At 41.5% G+C, this 22,276-nt stretch overlaps 2 protein-coding genes across 12 annotated transcripts in view; one reads left to right on the forward strand and one right to left on the reverse strand.

The window, feature by feature from the left end:
- Positions 1-575: 575 nt before the first annotated feature.
- On the reverse strand, positions 576-10,584 carry LOC120730237 (proton myo-inositol cotransporter-like). 9 transcript variants are annotated; one of them, XM_040026495.1, is made up of 13 exons: positions 10,455-10,581; positions 9,023-9,489; positions 8,640-8,799; positions 8,268-8,476; positions 8,049-8,157; positions 7,750-7,913; positions 7,273-7,387; positions 6,772-6,897; positions 5,711-5,829; positions 4,863-5,015; positions 2,271-2,443; positions 1,266-1,334; positions 576-1,150 (listed from the first exon to the last, which is right to left on the reverse strand). In XM_040026495.1, the coding sequence occupies exons 2-13, from the start codon at positions 9,462-9,464 to the stop codon at positions 1,142-1,144; spliced, it is 1,848 nt and encodes a 615-aa protein (XP_039882429.1). In that variant the 5' UTR covers positions 9,465-9,489; positions 10,455-10,581; the 3' UTR covers positions 576-1,141. The 9 variants fall into 9 exon arrangements, 8 of the variants coding, with proteins under 8 accessions (XP_039882429.1, XP_039882424.1, XP_039882423.1 ...); XR_005695075.1 differs by having other exon boundaries at positions 1,266-2,443; XM_040026490.1 differs by having other exon boundaries at positions 576-1,334; positions 9,023-9,492; positions 10,455-10,584.
- A 4,495-nt stretch (positions 10,585-15,079) lies between these two features.
- lrrk2 (leucine-rich repeat kinase 2) overlaps positions 15,080-22,276 on the forward strand; it is a 30,914-nt gene continuing 23,717 nt past the window's right edge. Inside the window, exons 1-6 of one of the 3 annotated variants that reach the window (XM_040026486.1) lie at positions 15,080-16,331; positions 17,029-17,111; positions 17,458-17,567; positions 19,065-19,153; positions 19,740-19,874; positions 20,908-21,042. In XM_040026486.1, the coding sequence (XP_039882420.1) occupies positions 16,196-16,331; positions 17,029-17,111; positions 17,458-17,567; positions 19,065-19,153; positions 19,740-19,874; positions 20,908-21,042 (688 nt within the window). In that variant the 5' untranslated portion in view covers positions 15,080-16,195. Of the gene's footprint in view, positions 16,332-17,025; positions 17,112-17,457; positions 17,568-19,064; positions 19,154-19,739; positions 19,875-20,907; positions 21,043-22,276 lie in introns of all 3 variants that reach the window. The other 2 variants (XM_040026487.1, XM_040026484.1) reach the window with 2 other exon arrangements.

Below are 22,276 nucleotides of genomic sequence, written 5' to 3' on the forward strand. Positions count from 1 at the left end.
CTGGGATGAGCAGGGGACCATATGACATAATGCAACATGTACACTAATGTCAAATGGACTCTGAACAGTGCAAAGATCACTCACAACAGTAATAAAAACCATAAACTATATAAAACCGTACAAGAAACACATAAAAAGACCAAAGCTGCCTTTCCCCACTCTCCCAAATCACAGAGAGCACATTCATGTGGACATGGACAGTCAGAAGGATCTTTTATATTATTAGCTTTAACTATGTAGGTCCTCTAGAGTAGGTAGGGGGCATCCCATGGTTTTCTGGGCCACCCTCTGGAGCGCCTTGTTTTGTGCCACTGTACAACAGGAAAACCACACACAGAAGTAATATATTAAAATACTCTGTGGAGCAGCAGTAGGACACCAACAGCCTCTGGGAGATGTTCTTCCTCAGGATCTTTGGGAAAGTCTCTGTTATTCTTTGTTTCAGTGTTGTGAGCACTTCAACAATTTTTCATGCCGTCTTAGACTCTTAGAAATGATGTCATGTTACCATCTTCAATTACATTTGAGCAACACTCAAATGACCTTTTCACACAAAAACTGACTGACTTCACAGATCAGGCTCTTTTGACAAGTTTATTTATCAAATATGACATTGGTGAAAAGAAAACAAAACACACATATATTGTAACTTTGCAAACAGTTAACTTTCATATACAAAATGCTGATCCATTTATCCATAAAATTCATTTATGGCCTTTTAACCTGAAATGCTTTCCCCTCGAAGCTGTCAAGACAATCAGCTCTGTTCACCTGAGGAAAAACACTGTCTCATATAAAGGTGGTAGTGTCATGAGTCTATTCTTTTCCCCCAGCACAAGAGGGAAATCCATTCATTTCAAACAAAAGCAGAATGGATCTGTAACTACAGATCACGTAGTTTTAGGTATCAAGCACTTTTATGTTTCCATGTGGAGGTTTTGTACAATTTCCAAATACATCTTAGCCTGTGCTGTACAAAAAAAAAAAAAAAAAAAAGCCGCATGAAAAATATTTAATTAAAAATCAATATTTGTAAATGCCAGCAGTGCCAATAAAGCAAACTGGTACTTATCAAAGTATCCCAGTGTAAAAAGGACATTCTGTACAAAAGCCCTCTGTGGGACGTTGTTCTTGATCACCATTATCTCAGCTGCAACAACAAAGATATGAAATTGAACATTTTGAACATCAAAAAGGCATTTTTCTTTGTACAGTAACATAACATCAAAGTTTGTAGCACTTTAATACCTCGATGCATTACTTACAGTTATATAGGCTATGGCACTGTCTGACTCCACGGCTCCATAGTTTGCTTGGCTGAATTCCAAATCATGCTAAAAAAACAACAACTTGCTATAGCAATCTGGCACGTAGGAAACATATTTTATTTATCACTTTATTTTATTATTTATTGAAAAAATAAAAGACTTTACAGTGCAAACTCACCCACTTTCTAGTTGACAACAGAAACACGTGATTAGTATTTTTGACACCAGCTTTGATTGGAGGACTAACCCCATGTTAATGATTTCGAAAAGATGTGCAAACTTCCAAGTATGGCAGAAATCAGTGAAAGCAGTTTCACAGATCTTCAAATTCTCAAATCCTTATCATTTCACCACAATCAGATTTCTGCCCGTATCTCGTTTTTGTAGTTTATAAAAGATGGATGGTCAGACGGAAATCACACAACTTAATGGAATTAAATATGTGAGGGTAAACGATGAGTCAGCAACCAACTGTGCGGTTAAAACAACAACAAAAGGCTTGTTTCTAAAAGGTTTCTCAACAAGAAAATGGAAATATTTCACTCATTTTCATTGTGGTCTGATCAGTTTGTAAAACAAGGATTTTCTGATCCCAGCAACACTGTCACAGATTAACTGTGCCCACAGCAATACTGCGTAGACACCAGTCAGTATTCCCTTTTTATTAGTGCATAAATGACGATGAGAAATAAGGAGGATATTCAAAAGTAAGAAATGCAAAGCAACACGATTTCCAGGTGAGATAAAGGCAGAACTAAAAAGAAATTTGAAAAAGTTGCTTAAATGAAAGAAAGCACCAGTTAAAGTCAACCCCAGGGGAGCTCTAGCCTGCGTTTGGTCCCATTCGATCACACCCACCAGAGGGAACCGTGAATACCTTTTCCTCCCCGCAAGAGCAGCCATCCCAGGAAAACCAAAGGAAAGAGTGGAAAGCGAAATCATCCCAGTCTACTCTACATCTGAGGCGTTGTTGTCAGAGGGGAGGTAGTTGCTGCCTTTTACCCGGATGTATTGGACATGACGATTGTCGTTGGGTGAAGGATCTCCACAGGAGCAGAGCTGACCTGCGAACAGGTTCTCGATCTCTTCCAGCTGTAGGCCCTTTGTCTCTGGGAGGCAGCCCAGTACAAAGATGAGACCCAGCATGGCCAGGCCCGTGTACAAGAAGAACGCACCTGGAATACAGGGATTTTGGGAATTAGGCTCAAAACTATGAAGTTCTTGGCTGTAAATTAAACTTGATAAAGTTGTGCGAATTGTTCATTTAAATATTTAAATAGGAAAAAAAACACCTAATAAACAAATGCAATTCCTCTAAATAACCTTAAAATAACCTTAAAAAGCTATGCACACTGCTCAGAAAACTTAAACACAGCATCAAGTTAAGCTTGCAGGATATTGATGTGGTCAGTTAAGTAGCAGAGGGGGTTATTCATCAGTTTCAGCTTCTTTGGGGTTAATAAAATTAACATCAGGTGCACTAGAGGGGCAACAATGAGACTACCCCCAAAACAGGAATGGTTTTACAAGTAGAGACCACTGACATTTTTTCCTCCTCATCTTCTCTGACTGTTTTTTCACTTGTTTTGCATTTGGCTAGGGTCAGCATCACTACTGGCAGCATGAGATCATATCTGGACCCTATAGAGGTTGCAAGAGGTAGTCTAGCTCCTCTAGGATGGCAAATCAATACGTGCTAATGCGGAAGGTTTGCTGTGTCTCACAGCACAGTCTCGAGAGCACAGAGGAGATTCCAGGAGTCAGGCAGTTACTCTAAAAGAGCTGGACAAGGCTGAGAAGGTCCTTCAGTAGGACCCAGCAGCAGGACCACTATTTGTTCCTGGCAGGATGGAAACTGCCAGAGCTACAAAATGACCACCAGCCAGTCACTGGTGTAAATGTCTGACCAAACAACCAGAAACAGACCTTATGAGGGTGGCCTGAAGGCCCAATGTCCTCTAGTGGGCGCTGTGCTCACTGTCTGGTACCATGGAGTCTAAGGCTACGTTCACACTGCAGGCGAAAGCGCATCAAATCCGATTTTTTTTTACCCTATGCGACCCATATCCGATCATGGTATGACAGTGTGAACGGCGCAAATCCGATATTTTCAAATCCGATCTGGGTCACTTTCGTATGTGGTAGCTACTGAATCCGATACATATCCGATGTTTCAGAAAGCGACTGCTGTGTGAATGGTCATGTTGCATTAAATCCCTCTTTTACGTCACTGACACAAGACAGACACCAATTATCAGCGCCGGAGAAGACATCGCGAACGCTTCCTGGCCATCCGGTGAAACTGCTGGGAAGACAACGTTGGAGAAACGTGAACATTTTATTTGTACTGCATAACCTGCAGATTCTGACAAAAATCTGCAACTATCCTTTGAAGCACCGCTCCTCTCTTAAACAGCAATAAGGATCATTATTAGGTTATCTACATTATTATGTAAATAACAAAATAACTTAAAGCAAAAATTGGGAAACGTAAAGTCCGAAGTCTTTATATTAAGGGCCATCAGTCAAACAATACTGTTTGGTCTGGGTCTAAACAGAGCGCGTTGTGTGTGACGTCATCTTTTGCGCATGCGGGCCGCTTTGAGCGTTCACACTAGAGCGCGTTTGCTGACGCATTTTATTTGTAGTGTGAACGAGCAGACAAAAAAAATCGGATTTGATCAAAAAATCGGAATTGAGCATTAAGACCTGCAGTGTGAACGTAGCCTAATTGGCATTTGCCAGAGAATACAGAACTGGCAGTTCCACCAACCCTGCTCTCACAGATAAGAGCAGGTTTACCTTGAGCACATGTGACAGCCGTGAAAGGGCCTGGAGAAGCCACGGAGAACATTATACTGCCTGTAACATCTTTCAGCATGACTGGTTTGGTGGTAGCTCAGTGATGGTCGGGGGAGGCATATTTCTGGAGGGACCTCTACATCCTAGGCAGCGGCGCCCTGACTGCCCCCCAGACCCCACTCTGGTGCAGTGGGTCCTGGGTTCCTCTTGGTGGACAACAATGCTCAGCCTCATGTGGCAAGAGCATGCAGGCAGTTCCTGGAGGATGAAGGACTCAATGCCATTGACTGACACCCACGCTTGCCTGACTTAAATCCAATAGAACAACTCAGGGATGTTATGTTTTGGTCCATCTAACGTTGTTGGGCTGCACCTCAGACTGTCCAAGAGCTCAGTGATATCCTGAGATCCTCAGGCATGCATACAAGCAGGTGAGGGCTGTACAAACTGCTGAGTACCATTTTGAATAGCTGGAATGAAGATCGGGAAAATGGACCAGGCTGCCACATCATTTTTTTCACTTTTTCAGGAGGTGTCTTTGAATAATTTTCATTTCCATCAAACAACTCGGGATGCTTATGTTCCAAACACATTACCCAGTCCATATCATTTTTTCCTTGGAGGTCTGATCCTTTAACTTTTTTAAAGAAGTATTTAACCCAATTAACCACAACTCAACCAGCAATAAAAGTGTCTGTCCCTTTCTTTTTTTTTGCTAAGTTTTATACTGTTAGCGTTTCCAGTTACTTAATACCCTAAAACACTTTAGCTGCTATCTTAATGCAGTCTTACCATAATAAGTAAGAAACTCTGCAACATGGAGAAACGTCAGAGACACCAAGACATTGAAGATCCAGTTCACCCCAGCTGAACAGGCGTTGCCAGTACTGCGCGCCCAAAGTGGGTAGATCTCAGAGTTCACTGTCCAAGGCATGGGGCCCATACCTGTAACATGTATTGTATGCATTATTTTATCACATTAGACATGTGTCAACATATTAGCTGTTGGTTAGCCTTCATGATTAGGATAACACTGATAACATTCAAAGAGGTTGAGTATGAAGAAGCATTTTCCTACATCTTGAAAATTTGTTCTATTTCTATAACTCGTTTCTTAGTGTCACATTACAACGTATTAAAAAGTGATGATTTTGTTTTCGAATTTGCAAATGTTTGAATAGACATGATTTGGTATAAAAGATGGACCCAGACTGTGTGAAAAGTGATGCTAAGGTGGAAGCGCCTTTTATAAGGAAGGAATTTATAAGGCAACTTTTAAATGAGATCATGTGTTTTCAGAAAAGTCATTTTCAGATGGTGCGACTCATCGGTAGATGGTTTATTATTTGAACGACAGGCTGTTCATCACAAGTTTTCAGCCAATAAGACAGCAATGCAACAGTCAGGCCTAGTGCTCACTCCTCAGCTTTATAATGCCACTTCACTGACTGTCACGCAGTAGCCATATCCATCATTTATGCTGTCCAAGTTACCTCACAGTCAAACTAAATTAGGGGAATAGACTCAGCACGTTTCGGTTCAGCTGCAATAAGATGGGGATGGCTATGAACTGAGAAATAATAATTAAAATAACAAAATAAAAACAAATACAAAAAAACAAGAAGAAATTAATTTTAAACCTGGAGCAAAGAACGCAAGGTAGAGGATGAGGCCAAAAAGAACAATCCAGGAGTAAGACGAAGGACAGTAGTTGTACGCCCAAATTGGATTGTCGCTTGCTTCTGTTCCACTGGAACACCTGGATTAAAAATAAAAATAATAATAATAAAAAACAGAAACCATATTGTACTTCATAAAGCCACCCTACTGTTTTACATTTAGACTTTATTTAATTAAACATAATGTTATCAAATGTTTTACTTATTTTATTTTCATTGCATTTAGATTTTTACTTATTTTGCTTCTTTGATTTACTAAATTTTTGGATTGAATACTTGTTTCATTTTCCTTTTATTGAGCTAATCATCTCAACTTTGGGGGTAAATAACACAGATTAGCTTAAAAGTATTTGAAAAACAATCTATTACAGTGCAGGTCATAGACAGCATTGGAATATTTCAAGCACTACTTTTAGTAGTATTTTAAAACTGGACCTTCAAATAATGTTCACAGACACATGAACTGAAGGTCAGGAAGAGACGTGCTCTCACACTCTCAGATACGCAACTCAAGTTTAAAAACACACAACACATCACCACACCTATGACGTAACACTGGATCCTGTTAATGTGACACAGACAGGAGGCTATAAAACTCCACCCTTCTGTTCCTTCTAACAATTGTCTTACAACAAAGAGGATCATTCAAGTTAATAATGGAGAGTTTTATCTGCATCTGTTCTGTGTTTTGTTAACATTATATATGTAAAAGATGTCTGTTGATGGCATTGCAAGACATCCCTGTGGTTTTTTTGGTTTTGATTTTTTACCTTGAAAATGATTGCATTAGTGATTAAGTTGAGATGATATTATGCAGGTTTATTTTTTCCATGAGTCTGTTAGCACTATTATTTCACTACTTCTTTATGCACTTTTGATATCATCCATATTTCCATCCATCCACTTAGCAGTCATATCCAAGAAAGAAATCACTGGAACATCTTTTCGGACCTTTACATTTTTTGTGAGCTAATGCATACACCTTCCCTTTATACAAAAACAAAAAAACCCAAATATCTGACCTTCCCCAGGCTGCATGATCCGTGGATGACTGATTGACAGGAACACAGGAAGAGTCGTACACGTTGGTGCCATTTTCAAGGAAACAAAATCCACAATCTGGATCCAGCATGCAGCCTTCACAAGACCTGCAGGACAGAGATGAATGAAAAGGCTTTCACAAAAGACAGCACCAAATCTACTGAGCGGCAGAGATCAGGCCTTTAAAGATTAAGCAAATACAGCTATTGTTGGAGGTAGGAGGAAGAGTGAGGGGTTTAAAAAAAAAAAAAATCACCAGAGATACATACACGCACTCCAAGAATGAAAGTTAGCGAAATCATTGTCACAACAGTGAAGAAATACCAAGATACGCATCACCACTGAGCCTCAAAATACATAATACAACCAAATGTTGAACGACAACATAGTGTAAGCTGACAGGAAGTCGAACTGCCCGCATGCTATGTTGCAATACAAAAACAAATAAATATTAGTGCAGTGTGATTTTTTTTTCTTCTTACCCATATGTCCTGCAGGTTGAGTTTTGGGGGTCTAATGGGTGGAGGGTTATAGGAGGAGAGTTCTGGGCAGATAGCAAGAACCCAACTGCCAACAGAGCCAGACTCAGACCAGTTCCTGCATCGGAAACATAATGAGACAAACACACTGAGAAAGACAGCAGGGGTGTCTGCAGAAACAAGCAGTTCATTTTCATATACCTGAATAATATCATTGACCAAATATAATACTATTACCATAAAAACACATTAGTTTTACTTTAGAAGTCAGTCTGGTTGCAAAAGTCCCAGAGATGTTTACATGAAAATGACCCCAGTCCTGCCCACTGTAAACACTTTTGGCCTTAGCTACAGTAAGAACACATTTCTATAGGTTTATTGTTGATTTGTGACAAATTTGTGTTAAATTAACTTAACACAAACACCCCCAAAACTTAAAAAAATGCATCTATCAATCAAGTAATCTCTATAATTACAAACCTAAAAGACTGCCCAGGGTCAGCTTCCTGCGACCCACTTTCTCAACAAGCCAGACTCCCAACAAGGTGAACACAAAGTTGGTAGCTGAAGTTGCTGCGGCCAACCATATTGCCTGTTTATCATCACGCACCCCAGCCATCTGCACAATGGTTGCACTGTAGTACCTAGGATACAGCACAGGACAGCACAGGACAGATTTACAGAAAACACACTTGCTCTGATGTAGCGCTTGAGGTTTTACAGCAATGGTTAGCATTGTCATGCAGTCTGAAACTGAACAAAACAAAAAGTCGGCCTACATGACGGTGTTTATCCCAGACAACTGCTGAAACATCTGGAGCCCACAACCAACGATGAGAGCCCTACGAGTCGGCGACTGCCTGAGGATACGGAAAATAACAGGCCCATCTAAAAATAACCAGGAAAAAAAAAAGAAAACACACAGTGTGATTAAGCACGCGCACATAACACCTGCTATGTTGCACAACTTACTTTCCCTTTTCCCAGACATCGTTTACCTCCATTTAAATCTTTCTCTTCTTCCTCAATGCTGGCTCTGATGGTGTCATACTCCTCATCAATGTTCTGGCCTCCTCTGATCTGGCTGAGAACCTGATGAGCCTCTAGGCTTCGGCCTTTTTGGAGGAGCCAACGGGGGCTCTCGGGCAGAAAAATAAAGCCGAAGAACTGCAGCACAGAAGGAAGGCAGGAAAGGCCCAACATGTACCTAAAGCATGGAGAAGATGCAGCTTCTTGGAATCTGAAAACTCTGGTGCCCTTATTGGCATTCACGGCAAAGATCCAAATAATGGTAAAAAAGGGATAAATCAAATTTAACCAAACTAAACTAAAGCCCTTAGCACAGGTGAGAGAGCATCAAAGCTGCGTACCTCCAGCCGTCTTGTCTCACGTAGCTGAAAGCCCCATCAATCACACTGGCAATGAACTGGCCACCAGTGATAAAGAGGGAATTGATAGTGACCAGCTGACCTCGCAGGTGAGGAGGGGAAACTTCTGCGATGTACACAGGAACAGTCATGGAAGCAATGCCTAAAGGCAAGGTGAGGAACAGTTTCATGCTAATGCACAACAGATGCATTCCCACAGACAATTCATATTACATCCTAACTCTGCCGTATAATTCAGAGCTCTGTGTTTGAATAAGGCAAATATTGAATAATGAAAGTCAAACAAAGGGTTCCTTATAAGGAGCAAAATCATAATGGTGACTTCACCTTGATACAAGCTGTAGTGTTAAATAAAAATAACTTACCTATGCCCAAACCAACTGTAATTCTGCCAACAAGGAGGACCACCTTGTCTGGGGCAAGACTCAAGATGATGCCACCGACAGTGAAGATAAAGCTGGCCACAAGGATACAGATCCTGCGGCCCAGCCACCCATTCAGGTAGCCTCCACTCAGGGCAGAGAGCGCCGCAGCTCCCACAGTACTGGACACCAGCAGCTCCTGCCACAGAGCATTCAGGTTCATCTCCTTCTTGAGGAGAATCATGGCTCCAGAAACCACTCCAGTGTCATACCCAAAGAGGAATCCCCCCAAGGCAGAGAAAAACGCCAACAAATAGACAAAAAGCGGCTTGGGGGCATCCCGGTCTAGGAGATTCTCATCCACATGCCTAGATGGAGGTCCTATGAGACTCCGCTCTCCATCGTCCCCGGCTTTCTGTCTCCTGCTGGCCATGAGGTTGCTCATGTGCTCCAAGCTGTACTCATCATAGCTGCTGGACATAGGAGAAACCAGAGGTTAAGCTCACCAGGGGTTGCAGGTCACCACTTTATTAAATCAGCCAGGTGAGATACTTCTGTGAGGAAGTGGCGGTGACGTGTACATGGATGCAGTCATTTCCCATTAAAGCAGATTACAAATCATAATCATTTTTTGTTGTCGTCGTTTTCCCCTCAACAAAATAATAGCAATATTTTCAGTGCAAGACGTTCAGCTAACCTCTAAGTTAAAGTCCAAACCTTGGGTGTGTTTTTAGGTGTCCAGCTCGAAAAAGCAACAGGAAAGAAAGCACCACGTCGTGATTTTAGCAGCTATACTAGCTAACTTTGATGACGACATGTCGTGACTAATTCCTGTGGTTAACCGAGAGCTAGATTCTGCTAGTGTCACATATTTCGGAGTCGCGTCGTGGGAAAGCTGCCTAAACAGTGTAGGTTGATAACTTTAAGCTGACTTTAGATGTTTTGTTCACCACTGACAGCGCTACTGCTTTGCTCTGCGTGCAGCCATGTTTGTGCGTGAGGTCACGTGCCCACCCGGCTACAAAAACAATGTTGTTTCTTTTTTTCAAACAGAGAGTTTACGATCTTCCTACAGCACCGTGCCAAACTCCATCCAAAATGTCATTTTTAACGAATTTGTGCTCAGCGGAGACTGTTGTGCACGTAAAACCAGAGTTGACAGCACATGTATTGTCTACTCGAAAATTCGGCAGAGATGTGAGCGAACAATTTTCATTCAGATCACTTTTCCCCATCTATTTTTCATTATTTTCATGAGTATTTCCGAATGTAACTTCTACTTCATTTATTCTTATAATGCTAAAAGTACGGAATGGTAAGTGACCCTTATGCCCCTCGTCCCCATAAGTTATCTGTTTGCAGTCAAGTCAAATAAGTCGCATTACTGGACTTTTGCCTGTCAGGTCACCTTAACTATCTGTGAAAAAAACCATACCTCTAAAAAAGCTGCTTTCCTCCAGCGCACAGTGCTGCTGTCGATGTGTTCTTCAACAAACAGGAAGTCTGTTATGTGGATCATATGATATTATACGGTGGACCTGAAGTGCAAATCACACCAACAAAAAAAAAGTAAACACGCCCATTGAACTGTAAAATGTAACCCGACTGGTTCTTTTTATGGTAGTCGTGATTAATGAGCCAACACAGCAGGAATTTGCACTGGCCACAAAACATGGCAAAGATTTCAACTGTGAGCACTTTTTTATGCGCTATCAGTAAGTTTGGGCAGATTTAGATGGATACGTTTCGCAAAGGTAAATATTAACTGTTGCTTAGCTACTTTCGTTTTTGTTTTCTTATGTATTTTTACCCCCCCAAAATATGATTAACATTCTTTTTTTAATCAAACAGACACTTGACAGATAAAGACACGTTTTCCACTGGGCTTTCCTACATATAAATTGTGCAAAGTTGGGTGATCATGGCTCAAGAGTTGGGCGTTTGCCTTGTAATCGGAAGGTTGCCGGTTCGAGCCCCGGCTCGGACAGTCTCGGTCATTGTGTCCTTGGGCAAGACACTTCACCTGTTCCCTACTGGTGGTGGTCAGAGGGCCCGGTGGCGCCAGTGTGCCCGGTGTTAGGGACTAGTAAAGCGCTATACAAATACTAGGGGTGCAACGATACTCGTATTGATATTGAACCGTTCGATACAGTGCTTTCGGTTCAGTACGCATATGTATCGAACAATACAAAATTTGCAATTTATTTTATCAACTTTCCTTCTGACTATGCTGTCTGTGTTGAGCGCTCAGTGAATCTGCGTTAGACTACTCCGCCTAGGCTGCACTGTCTAGCGCAGATCCACTGAGCGCTCAACACAGACAGCATCATCAGAAGCAAGAGCGCAGGGCAAGCTAGCAAGACAGAAGTTAAGCTCTCCTTGCAACATGGCAAATTGAACCTCCCCCACCCTCATTCAGATCTGGCGTTTGGAATTATTTTGGTCATGGACTAAAGTAAAACAGTATGTTGGATGTGCCATGCAATGCTCAATTACATGGGTGGGAACTAGTGTGTTAGCGTGCAGTTAGCTCGTTAAGGTGTTGGCCGTCTAGCCCCATGCAGGGGTAGCTCGTTAATGGAGATTTGCCATGTTGTGGCGTTAACGTCATTTCAACGAGATTAACGCTGACAGCACTAGTGGGAACACAACGAATATGACTGCACATTTACGCCGACATCACCCTAGTGCAAAGACAAGTGGAAGCAGACAAAAACAACAAGCATGCATGCTACAAACTTTACCCGGGTCATTTAGACAGCCGTTAGCACATGATTCTCCTTATGGGGACCTGATATGTTTAATATTGTGGCGAGCTCAGACAAGGAGGAGACGGAGGTATCGTTTGGTCTTGCTTCCCTAGCCAGGGAGCACAGCCGTTTATTGACATCTGCAGAAGAACACTGCCGCTAGCTAACTGCTCAGCGGGGCAACCGCAGAGCAACAACAACACACAGAGCGCCCTCTGACCCCGGAAGGACACACCGTCGCAGCGAGAAGGCGTCACCCGTCACTATGGCAACATAAGCAAAACATAACTGTACAAACAGAACCCCGAACAGCCCTGACCCGCTACATAGCCCCCACTTAAGGGGTCAGTCGTCCCCGACGACCCCATTGCCCCACACAAAGTCCTGCAAATGTCCAGGTGCCTTCTTTTGGCGCACCGGCCGGTCACGACCGGCGGGGGAAAAGTCACTCGGCTCAGAACATGGGGTGCCACCATCATCCCACTTCTGACACCAATGTGGCGAGCTCAGACAAGGAGGAGACGGAGGTGTCGTTTGGTCTTGGTTCCCGTGAGCTAGCCAGGGAGCACAGCCGTTTATTGACATCTGCAGAAGAACACTGCCGCTAGCTAACTGCTCAGCGCGGCAACCGCACAGCAACAACAACAACACACAGGGCGCCCTCTGACCCCGGAAGGACACACCGTCGCAGCGAGAGGGCGTCACCCGTCACTATGGCAACATAAACAAAACATAACTGTACAAACAGAAACCCGAACAGCCCTGACCCGCTACAATATGCTGCTGAGAATATAGCCCAGAAGAAGCGTATAGTATAGCTTTTATTTTGGAAAGAGCCATTTCTCTGTAATAAACTCTCTTTTCCAAAGATGAGTGATTCCTCAATCACAGTGATATATTTATTTTTTTAATTACTTTTGTTTCAGCAACATTAAATTTAAAAACTGTACTTTTGAGTTAAAATATATATTTATAATTTTAATAAATGACAAATTAAAAAGGCATGAACATTTTTTTTGTATCGAAAAAATATAGAACCGTGACACCAAAGTATCGAACCGAACCAAACCGTGAATTTTGTGTATCGTTGCACCCCTAACAAATACAGGCCAAAAAGCAAAACCCATCTAAACCGTGGTCTAATGTATACTTTAAAACGCACAAAGCATTCTTGTGTCCTAAAATAAAATTTCATGACTACAATCTTTAAACAACAAGTAAACCGGAGTTGTTTTTTTTGTTTATTTATTTAAGTAGTCTTCAGGAATAGTTCTGAATGATTAAAAAAAAAAACGGCTGAAAAGTGAAGATATTTAGGCATATCACTGGTGGTTGGGGGGTTGTACCCAATGCTGAATACAGGAAAAATAAGATATGACCACTATGTCAAGCTGATATTCTGTGCTCACCGACTGCCATCCAATCCTCAAATCAGATGGTGCTCTCCTTGCCAGGGAACAGCTGGACCTGAACCACAGCTTCTAGGGACACTGGAAGTACCTACACTATAAAATACTTTTTACTTATGTTATACAACTTAAACAACATAGTTTTATCAATGATTTCTTGTTTTAGCCTCACACTCATTTACTTTCCTCTCTGTGGGAGAAAAGGGTCCATCCAATATCTCAAAAAAAGTGCAAAGGTAGACAGCATAGTATGGTAAACAATATTTTTTTTTTTCTATATATCTATATATTTTTCATAGCTGCTTTTATTATTATATTATCATGATCAGAAACTAATCCCACAATAACATTTGCATTGGTAAGTTAAACTGCATAAAGAAATTATTATTTACAATGCTGCAGTCTGTTCCATGCAGCTACATTTCCAATAGAATTCACTGGAGAGCAACCTGTTGAAATGATCCCATATCCATCCATCAGTCTACCCATCCATCCATCCATCCATCTTCTTCTCCTTATTTGGGGCCAGGTTGCAGGGGCAGCAGCCTAAGGAGAGAAGCCTTGACCTCCCTCTCACCAGCCTTCTCCTCCAGCTTATCCCAAGGAACACCAAGGCATTCGCAGGCCAGCCACCCTTCAGAGAAAGCTAATTTCTGCCTCTTGTATCTGTGATCTCAATCTTTTGGTCACTACCCAAAGCTCAGGACCATAGGTGAGGGTAAGGACGTAGCTCAACCAGCTAAATCAAGAACTTTGCTTTTACACTCAGCAGCAACCGCATCACTGTAGCCACAGCATAAATCTGTCTGTTTATCTTCCGCACCCAGCATTCATCAACAAGACTCTGAGCTACTTAAACTCCTCCACTTGGGACCGTAACTCATCCCTGACCCGGAGTGGGCACAACATCCTTTTCCAGCTGAGGACCATGGCCTCAGACTTGGAGCTGATTCTCATTCCTGCCACTTTACACTCGGCTGCGAACTGCTACAGTGCGAGCTGGAGGTCGCCGCCTTACTATACCTTTAGGTGCCCCAAGTCTGTCCAGCATCCTCCCCCGCCACATGACTTGGATCAGGTGATCAGTTGAGAGCTCAGCACCTCTCTTCACACAAGTATCCAGAACATATGGCCGCAGATCTGATGATACAAAATTGATCATCGACCTGCAGCCTAGGGTCTCTTATTGCCATGTGCAATTATAGACACCCTTTTGTTTGAACATGGTGTTTGTTATGGACAATTTGTGGTTTGCACAGAAGTCTAGTAATAGAACATTGCTTTGGTTCACATCTGGCAGGCTGTTCCTCCCAATCACGCGCCTGCGGGTCTCACTGTTGTTGCTCACATGAGCGTTGAAGTCTCCAGATGACAGCATCCTCAGGCACACCACCTAGAGGCTCCAAAAAGGCCAGGTACTCTGAATTATCGTTTGGTGCACGGGCGCAGACGACAGCCAGGATCCATTCTCCAATTCAAAGGTGCAGGGAACAAACCCAGGGAAAAACTCCAACTTATAGACAGCAAGCCAAGCGGATGCTAAAATATTCTGACCAAACTGTTTCCAATTTTGCACATTAGGTACAAAGCAACACTGAGAAAGCTTTTATTTTGGAAGCCAAATCATATTGCAAAAAAAAACAGCAATACAGTGTAACTCTAACAAGTGGGGATGCGTGCATTGATACAAATATTGAAAGTACTGATCCCAGCATTGATATTGCTCCTGTTTCATGAAAAAGCAGCCACGTCTGTGCAAACACCGGTCCTTTCAGGCAGCCACCCTTTGCTCCACCCTCACCTCCTCCCTGTGGTTTGTTGCTGTGGAGTCACATGACTTAGGTGCACCTGGTGTCCAGATATTTATAGCTGTAAATGAACACTGCAAACAGCAATGCCTGTAGGAATTTCTCTACTATGACTTTATTGAGTCACAACTAGACAACAGTGGCAGTACAGATTAAAAGTACACAGTTTTACTGTTGTTTACGTTCAGTGATGCCATCTAGTATTGTTAATTCTATGTGAGGCTGCTGCTGTGGTGGGATTTTTGAGTTGAGGGGGCATTCCACAAAATATTTCTGACCGGGAGCTCGGAACTTCCGACTTATTCAGGAACACAGCATTAGAAAAACAAAATATCGATCATATTACCTATCGTCGATTCAATACCAATACAAGCTTTGGTATCGATCCGCCACTTCTAGTATACAGGGGTGATTACTTTGGGAGGACACCTAATTTAGAGATTAACTGAAATAATTTAAAAACTATTTTAGAGTTTGCTTTAGTGTGGGAATTTTCCTCCATCATACACAGCAAATGTCAGTGCCAGGTCAAGCTGCATTGTTGTAAATCTGTAAATCAGCAACTGGCATTAGACGCAGAGTGGGAGGGCTAACTCAAGCCACTCGTTAGCCTGTAAAAGTGTAGCTTGAAGTAAAAAAAACAAAAAACAAAAAACCCGTTGGGGGGTAACGTAAGTGCCGTTGACTTGGCTCTCTGTCTGACTCGCTTCCCCTGTCAGAGAGAAAGTCGGATTCTCTCTGACTCTATTTTCAGCTTCCTCTTCTGTAAGCGGGGAGTTTTTACTGCCTGCAGTCATATGATGCGATCGTAGGAAAGCAGGAACACGCCTTTCAGAGAGGACTCGCTTCGTTTTCACATCCAAGCAACATAAAGTCACCGACTCCGCAAAGAGGAACTTATTCTCTGCCACAGGAAAGTTAGCCGAGGACTGTGATGTCGGAACCGAAACTCCGCGACACTGACCGCTTCCCTTGTAGCAACAGCCACTTATAGCTTTCTGTAGCTACTGTATTATTATGCAACACAGCAATTCAGTAATGTTTTGTAAAGACATGAGTAACTACAGTGGATTTTCAGTGAGTTATTTATACGCTAATGCTGCGCTCAGTGTGGCCGCTCGAAGGCCGTTGTCGGTTCAGAGAGAGCGCAGTGATTGATTTCAATGCACGTCAAGTCGTCGTCAGCTGGAACAGGGCGCTTTAAAGACCATGGTTAACAAAGAGGAGCTGGAAGAAAGGCTGAAAAAACTTCTGGTGAGGCTGAAAACTCCCCAGGAAGACAGGCAACTGTGCACGCTGATTCAAATCATCCAGGATCTGCTTTTCCTGGCGCACACCGACTATGGTAGGAAGCACATTGTTTCAGCGTGTGCATCATCACGCTGCTCATAAACAGCCATCATTTCCTTTTGGCATTTTTGCATTGCCTTATGAGAATTAGGTCAGATTAAAAACATCAAGTAGTATTTGCCCAGTGTGAAATGTGATATGGCATTCAATAATTTTGCATGATCGTTTTTATGGTTTTATTTATTTCAGACCACAATGTAATTCACTGAGCTCTTTAAAAAAAAAAAAAAAACTCTGCTCCTTTTGTGCATTTTTTCCCTTCCATCCTTCCATCTTCTAGTCTATTGATGCTGTATTTCTTTGTTCATATGTTCTACTTTAAGGTTTGTTATACAGCAGGTTAATGATTTAGCTGTTTTTACAGAGTAATTTCCCAGTTTTGGCGATAAATAAAGCATATCTTATCTTAAATACAAAACATAATGTCTTTGGGGTCATACTAAGGCCATTATAATTTACTTAAAACTAGGCGTGAAAACACATTCAAGTTACCTGAAATCAAATTTAAAATGAGATTTACTTAGATTAGTAGATTTTAAGCACAGACTTGTACCTGCACAGTAAAGTCCTGCTGTAATGCTGCCTTGTTATGCACATTTAAAAACAGGAATGAGGGTAAAAGACCCAGTCACTTTATTCAAAACTAATGGGACTCATCGTGTCTTCTTATCTCTTGTTCCATGCTGCAGCAGCTGAACTGTTTGAAGACAAAGATGTCCACGTGCCCCTCGTGCTGGTTCTGTCTACCCACATCAGCAGCAGAGGAGTCCAGCAGGTAATGAATGACACAATGAAAAGTAGCCATTATAATGGCAGGTGGTGCTATCTGGGTGAGGTAAGGTGAGGTGTGTTCAGCAGCATCACTCGCTCTTTGTTGTTGACAAATCATCTGTGGACTGACGCGCCTACACAAAATCTAGCATGTCTTGTGACTGCTGTGTAATGCTAATTATCAGAGGTAAGACTACATATTGAAGCAAACGGAAAGTGAGATTGTAAGATTCATATTTTCTCAGTACTGTAATGTGTATGCTTGAGATCAGAATCATTACTTTTCATTGGTTTATTGTAATGACTCATTCCCGTCATTTTAATAATGTGTTTGTTCTTCCTTTTCATAGGTTGGCTGGTCATTGCTGTGTCAGCTGATTGAAATATGCCCCACTACACTGGACCAGCTAACCAGACCTTTGGATGAAGCCCAAGAGTGGGAGGTAGAGGGAGTGCACCAGTAAGTGAAGACTCTCTGGCAGCTGTGGGCTTTATGCAGCACCACTCATTTAAATGAATGACTATCATGATGGTTCATGCCACACGAAGGTACATGAAATATATAGGCGTGGTCAAGACAATCTGCTCAAGTTCAAACCAAGCATTAATTTTGGGAGGAAAGGTGATTGGAGTGACTTTGAACGTTGCATGTTGTTGCTGTTGGTTCCAGATGGGCTGGGCTGAGTAATTCATAAACTGCTGGGTTTTTCCCCTCAGAGCAATCTCTAGGGTTTACAGAGAGTGGTTCAAAGAGAAAATGTCCAGTGAACGGCAGTTCTGTGGGCAAAAACCCCTTGTTGATACCAGAGGTCAGAGGACAATAGTCAGACTTTATAGTAAGGCAACAGTAACTCCAATAACCACTTGTCACTATCAAGTTTTGCAGTAGAACATCTCTGAATGTTCCTCTGAGATGCACAGCAGAGATGCACAACATGTTGATCATTGAAACAGCTACAGGGGCAGCAGACCACACTGGGTGTCACTCCTGTCAACCAAGAACAGGAAACTAATGCTACGGTTCAAACAGTCTCGTCAAAATTGGACGACAGAAAAACTGTAAAAACGTTACCTGCTCTCATGTGGCTTGATTTCTGTTGTGATGTTCAAATGTGAGCGTCAGAGTTTGGGATAAACTGCATGAATGCATGGATCCATCCTGCCTTGTAGCAAGTGTTCAGTGTGGTAGTGACGAAATGGTACCAACAGAACCAATTAAATGTCATTAAAAAGCCAGAGCGTAACAGTGTATAGTTGCTGATCATGTTCATCCCTTTATGACCAGTGTAGCCATCATTTTTAACACAACTGTGCACCATGTATAAGATCATCATCCCAATCTGGTTTCTTGAACATGACAATGCCTATGCTGACCTTTAAATGACCTCCACAGTCACCAGTTCTCAGTCTGGTAGGGCTCTTTTGGGATGTGGTCGAATAGGAGATTCGAGTCATGGTAAATCTCGAGGCAAAAAGGAGACTAACCCCTTCAATTTTTACTCCACATTAGTAAAATTCTCAATTCTGACTTTAGAAAAATGAATGTGGACCATACTGAATTGAATTTCTTTGAATCTGAGGCACATTTCCTTTTAGGTTTATACAATTAAGTTTATAGAATTTGATTCAGATTATTTGACACCAGCTTTAGCTGCTATGACCCTATTTACATGTGCCAATTTCTATTAATTAATTAATTCTCCATGTCAGGCATTTGTGTTAGCGGCAATGCTTACACAATTTTAGAATAACACAACAGACAGCCATTTTTCATTTAATAATCAAATTATCAAGTTAGTATTTAGGGTGAAGTAGTTAAAACAATATATATCATAAAATAAGTTTTAATTCAGTTAATTTTTTGCAAAGGTTTGGTCTTTCAATGGAGATGAAAAAAATGACCAAATCTATTTGGCGACAGCTTTGGTGAAGTTTTTGCTTGTTGTATGTTTTTCAGGCAGATCCTTAAGGCGCTATCTCAGTACAGCGCAGATTGTCGAGTGACCATGGTTGCACTCAGAGCCTTGGCCCTGCTGCTCAGATCAGGTATGAATACACCGAAGATCCTTCCTGCTACAGATGGCACTGCAAAAGCCTTATTTGTCATTTAAGACTCTTTAATGTGAGCAAGTTAACCACCTTGTTTTTCTTTCAGTGATTTGTTTGCCTGCACGGTCACACTCCTTTCTACTCTGATGTGTAGCTGAGTGATTTGAGGCTTCTTAGAAAGGCAGAGTTTCAGCTAATTCAAGCATTTGCATACCCAGCAACAATGGAACAAATATTTCCTGCTTCTAAAAATGTTTGTATAATTTAATAATAATATCTGTGCTTGTCAGAAGAATTTCACCACTTATCCAACATGCATTCATGAAAAAAAAACATTTTCTGATAACATAGCTAACCCATACATTGTAATAAGAAGAGCGGTCAATAGAGTAAAAATTCTGAAATGTTTTTAATCTGCAGGTTTAGGGTTTTTGCTTTTTGTTTGAGCTGGTTGGGTATAAAACAAGACGGGAAGTTTAACGAGAGGCTCGGATAAGATAATCGAAGCAGAAAATAATCTCAGTTTGGTGAGTGGCTGCAAACAGATATTCATTGTACTTGACATTTTATCTCTCATACATAGCCAAGATTCCTCTGCTGCTACTGGATGAGGAGGAGGACGTGTTTGGCCTTGTGGTGTACGCCATGAAGGCGTTTCCTACAAGCGAAGAAGTGCAACTCCAAGGCTGCACAGCTCTGCAGCTGCTTCTGGAGGAAGGTGGGTAGATACACACTCCAACCTCGTAGCATGTGGATTTATTATGAACTTAAATGTGTAGTCTACACTGTCTTTGTGTTTCTAGCTTGGTATGTGTCTTACACTGATCAGTGACACTGCCTGACTTTTATTTTAGAAAAGAGATTAAACTAATTTAACAACTATGCTCTACGTCATGCGAGTGTAATGCTTGTTAAATACAGCGTGCAGTCATTGTCTTTGTGACCTGAGGGTGGTTCCAAGTCGGAATGTGAATGCCTAAAGAAAAGTGAAATAAAGAGCCGCAGCGAGAGCCCTGGGGGGGATGGTATTTAACACTTGCTATTTTAACCCGTTAAATTCTCGAGGAAACACTTTGTAAAGTTGTGCCTTTCCTGTCTTCCTGCTTACGTTTCTTCAGTTGGACTTTCTCGTTCTTATTTGCCTTAGTGATGCAGGCTTCTCTCTTACATCATCATCGTCACTGCTTTTTGGGACACACATTTCATAAATCTCACTGTGATTTTGCATTTGTGTGTATTTCTTGCAGTGTTTCCAGTCTGTAATGACTTTTTCTGAATTCTTACCAGAATTTGTTTACTTTTAATCAGTCTACACTTCTTAAGGTACACCTGTTCAGCTACTTATTAATATAATCTAATAATCAATGCAGAAGAGCACACATCCTGCAGTTTCAATCACATAATGTCACCGTATTCAATTACTAATGTGCTAATGTGAGGATGTTGACATGTTAGCTTGTTTATACATATTAATGGAGACATGACAAAAGAGAAACATGGTGCACAGAAGAATAAAACCTTGAATAAAGTTAACAAAAAAAGAAAAAGAACATACAGATACATCTATGTACTTCTATTTTAATGTCGAATGTTACTGAAGATTAGCTTGTGTACATTTGGAACACAACTTTTGGCATATAGTCATCGATACAGCACGTCTAATTGAGCTTTTTTGTTAGCTTCACATTAACATTTTCTTCTGTGTGTTGGTGAACAGCAGCCGTATATCTTTACTGCGTCTGTGTTTGCAGTCAGCGATGAGCACCTTGTGGAGTTTGTGGAGAACCAGGATCACGCTGTGGTTCTGGCAGCTCTCCAGAGGTTTCCGGACTACTGGGAGATGCAGCTGCAGGCTTTAAAAGTGCTGCTTCCTCTGACTCACCCTGGTAAGTCCTGATGACATCACAGTGATCTTTATGATGGCCATAGAGTAAAGAAAAAAAAAACCCCTGTGTTATTCTTACTGCACAATCCAAAAAAAGTGCTGTGTGTTGGTTCTTATAAAATGTTATACCTGATCTGTGTAGCTGAGTCTTAGTTTGAATAGAGAGATTTGGTGTAGTTGTCCTTTGTGTGTGGCTGTGTGGTTTCCCTCGGCTAATGTCATCTTCTTTTTGCTTTGCTGAAGTCAGAGTGGTAACAAACACAGGTTATGAAACAAGCTCATAAAACCTCGCATGGTCCATTTGTAGACGGACCACCAGACCGTGATGTCACTGCAATGCTTTTTAGGGACTCTTGATTTAATTTCCATTATCCCTCTAATGCCATTAAATAGGAGTAAAATAAGTGTCCTTCTGAGAACTTGTGGGACAGGATAGCCGTGCATGTTTGGAAAGCAAAACATCAAATCGTCATTGTGAGAAAACATAGCAGCTCATTCAGCGAAGACTCTCTGAAGTATATTTCCCAGTCAAACATGTTACGAATGCAGCAGATAATTGAATTGGAGACTTCCTACAGTTCCATGAAATTAATTTTGGTCATTGCAATAAACCCAGAGGTTGCACTCTTTAAAAGCAGGCACTCACTGCTGCCTGGAGAGCAAGTTCTGCAAAGATAACACTGTTTATAAGAGACTTTTGTTATGCTGCCAGGAAGTCCAGGAGAATGGTGGAAAGTACCAGTAACAGTCCGAGTGAGTCAAAAAAAGGACAGAGAGCTGAAAATAGGAACAAAATATATATTAATGATTAAACTTAAATAACCCCTAACCTGATTAAGTGGAGTCAGCTGCAAATTGTCGTACCTGCTGTAAGGCAGGGGAGATTAGGCAACATCACAAATGAGCCTGGAAGGGCCGTAACTCATTCAGTACCTTTTATAAATATGACTTATAAGTAGATGTACTTTAAGCTACTCCATCTACTACTCTTAGAGTGAAGTGGAAGATGGATCAGCTATGCTCCCATCTCAGCCATTTCAGTTATTCTTGGCTTGTATTGAGAAGCTGCAGTTAATATTTTTGAGAGAGAAATGAACCGATCGCACTTCAGAGATGTTCTCTGAAATACGCAGGACTGTACAGAAGATGATGCGTTACTTTTATGCATAATCTAATTTTGAGCTGATTCAGATCTGAATGATTTCTGTATGGAATATGTAAAAAAAAATTTTAAA

The sequence above is a fragment of the Simochromis diagramma genome, unplaced genomic scaffold (genome assembly GCF_900408965.1).
Source record: "Simochromis diagramma unplaced genomic scaffold, fSimDia1.1 OVJJ01000293.1, whole genome shotgun sequence".
Classification (NCBI taxonomy): Eukaryota; Metazoa; Chordata; class Actinopteri; order Cichliformes; family Cichlidae; genus Simochromis; species Simochromis diagramma.

Bases quoted from the DNA above. Each gene is read 5' to 3' on its own strand.
- LOC120730237 (XM_040026490.1), bottom strand. From the start codon at position 9,464: ATGAGCAACCTCATGGCCAGCAGGAGACAGAAAGCCGGGGACGATGGA. The intron at 8,158-8,267 runs GTAAACGATGTC...GGTTATTTTTAG, and splicing joins AGAGAAAGATTTAAATGGAG to ATGGGCCTGTTATTTTCCGT. The intron at 5,830-6,771 runs GTCAGATATTTG...TTTTTAATCCAG, and splicing joins GATCATGCAGCCTGGGGAAG to GTGTTCCAGTGGAACAGAAG.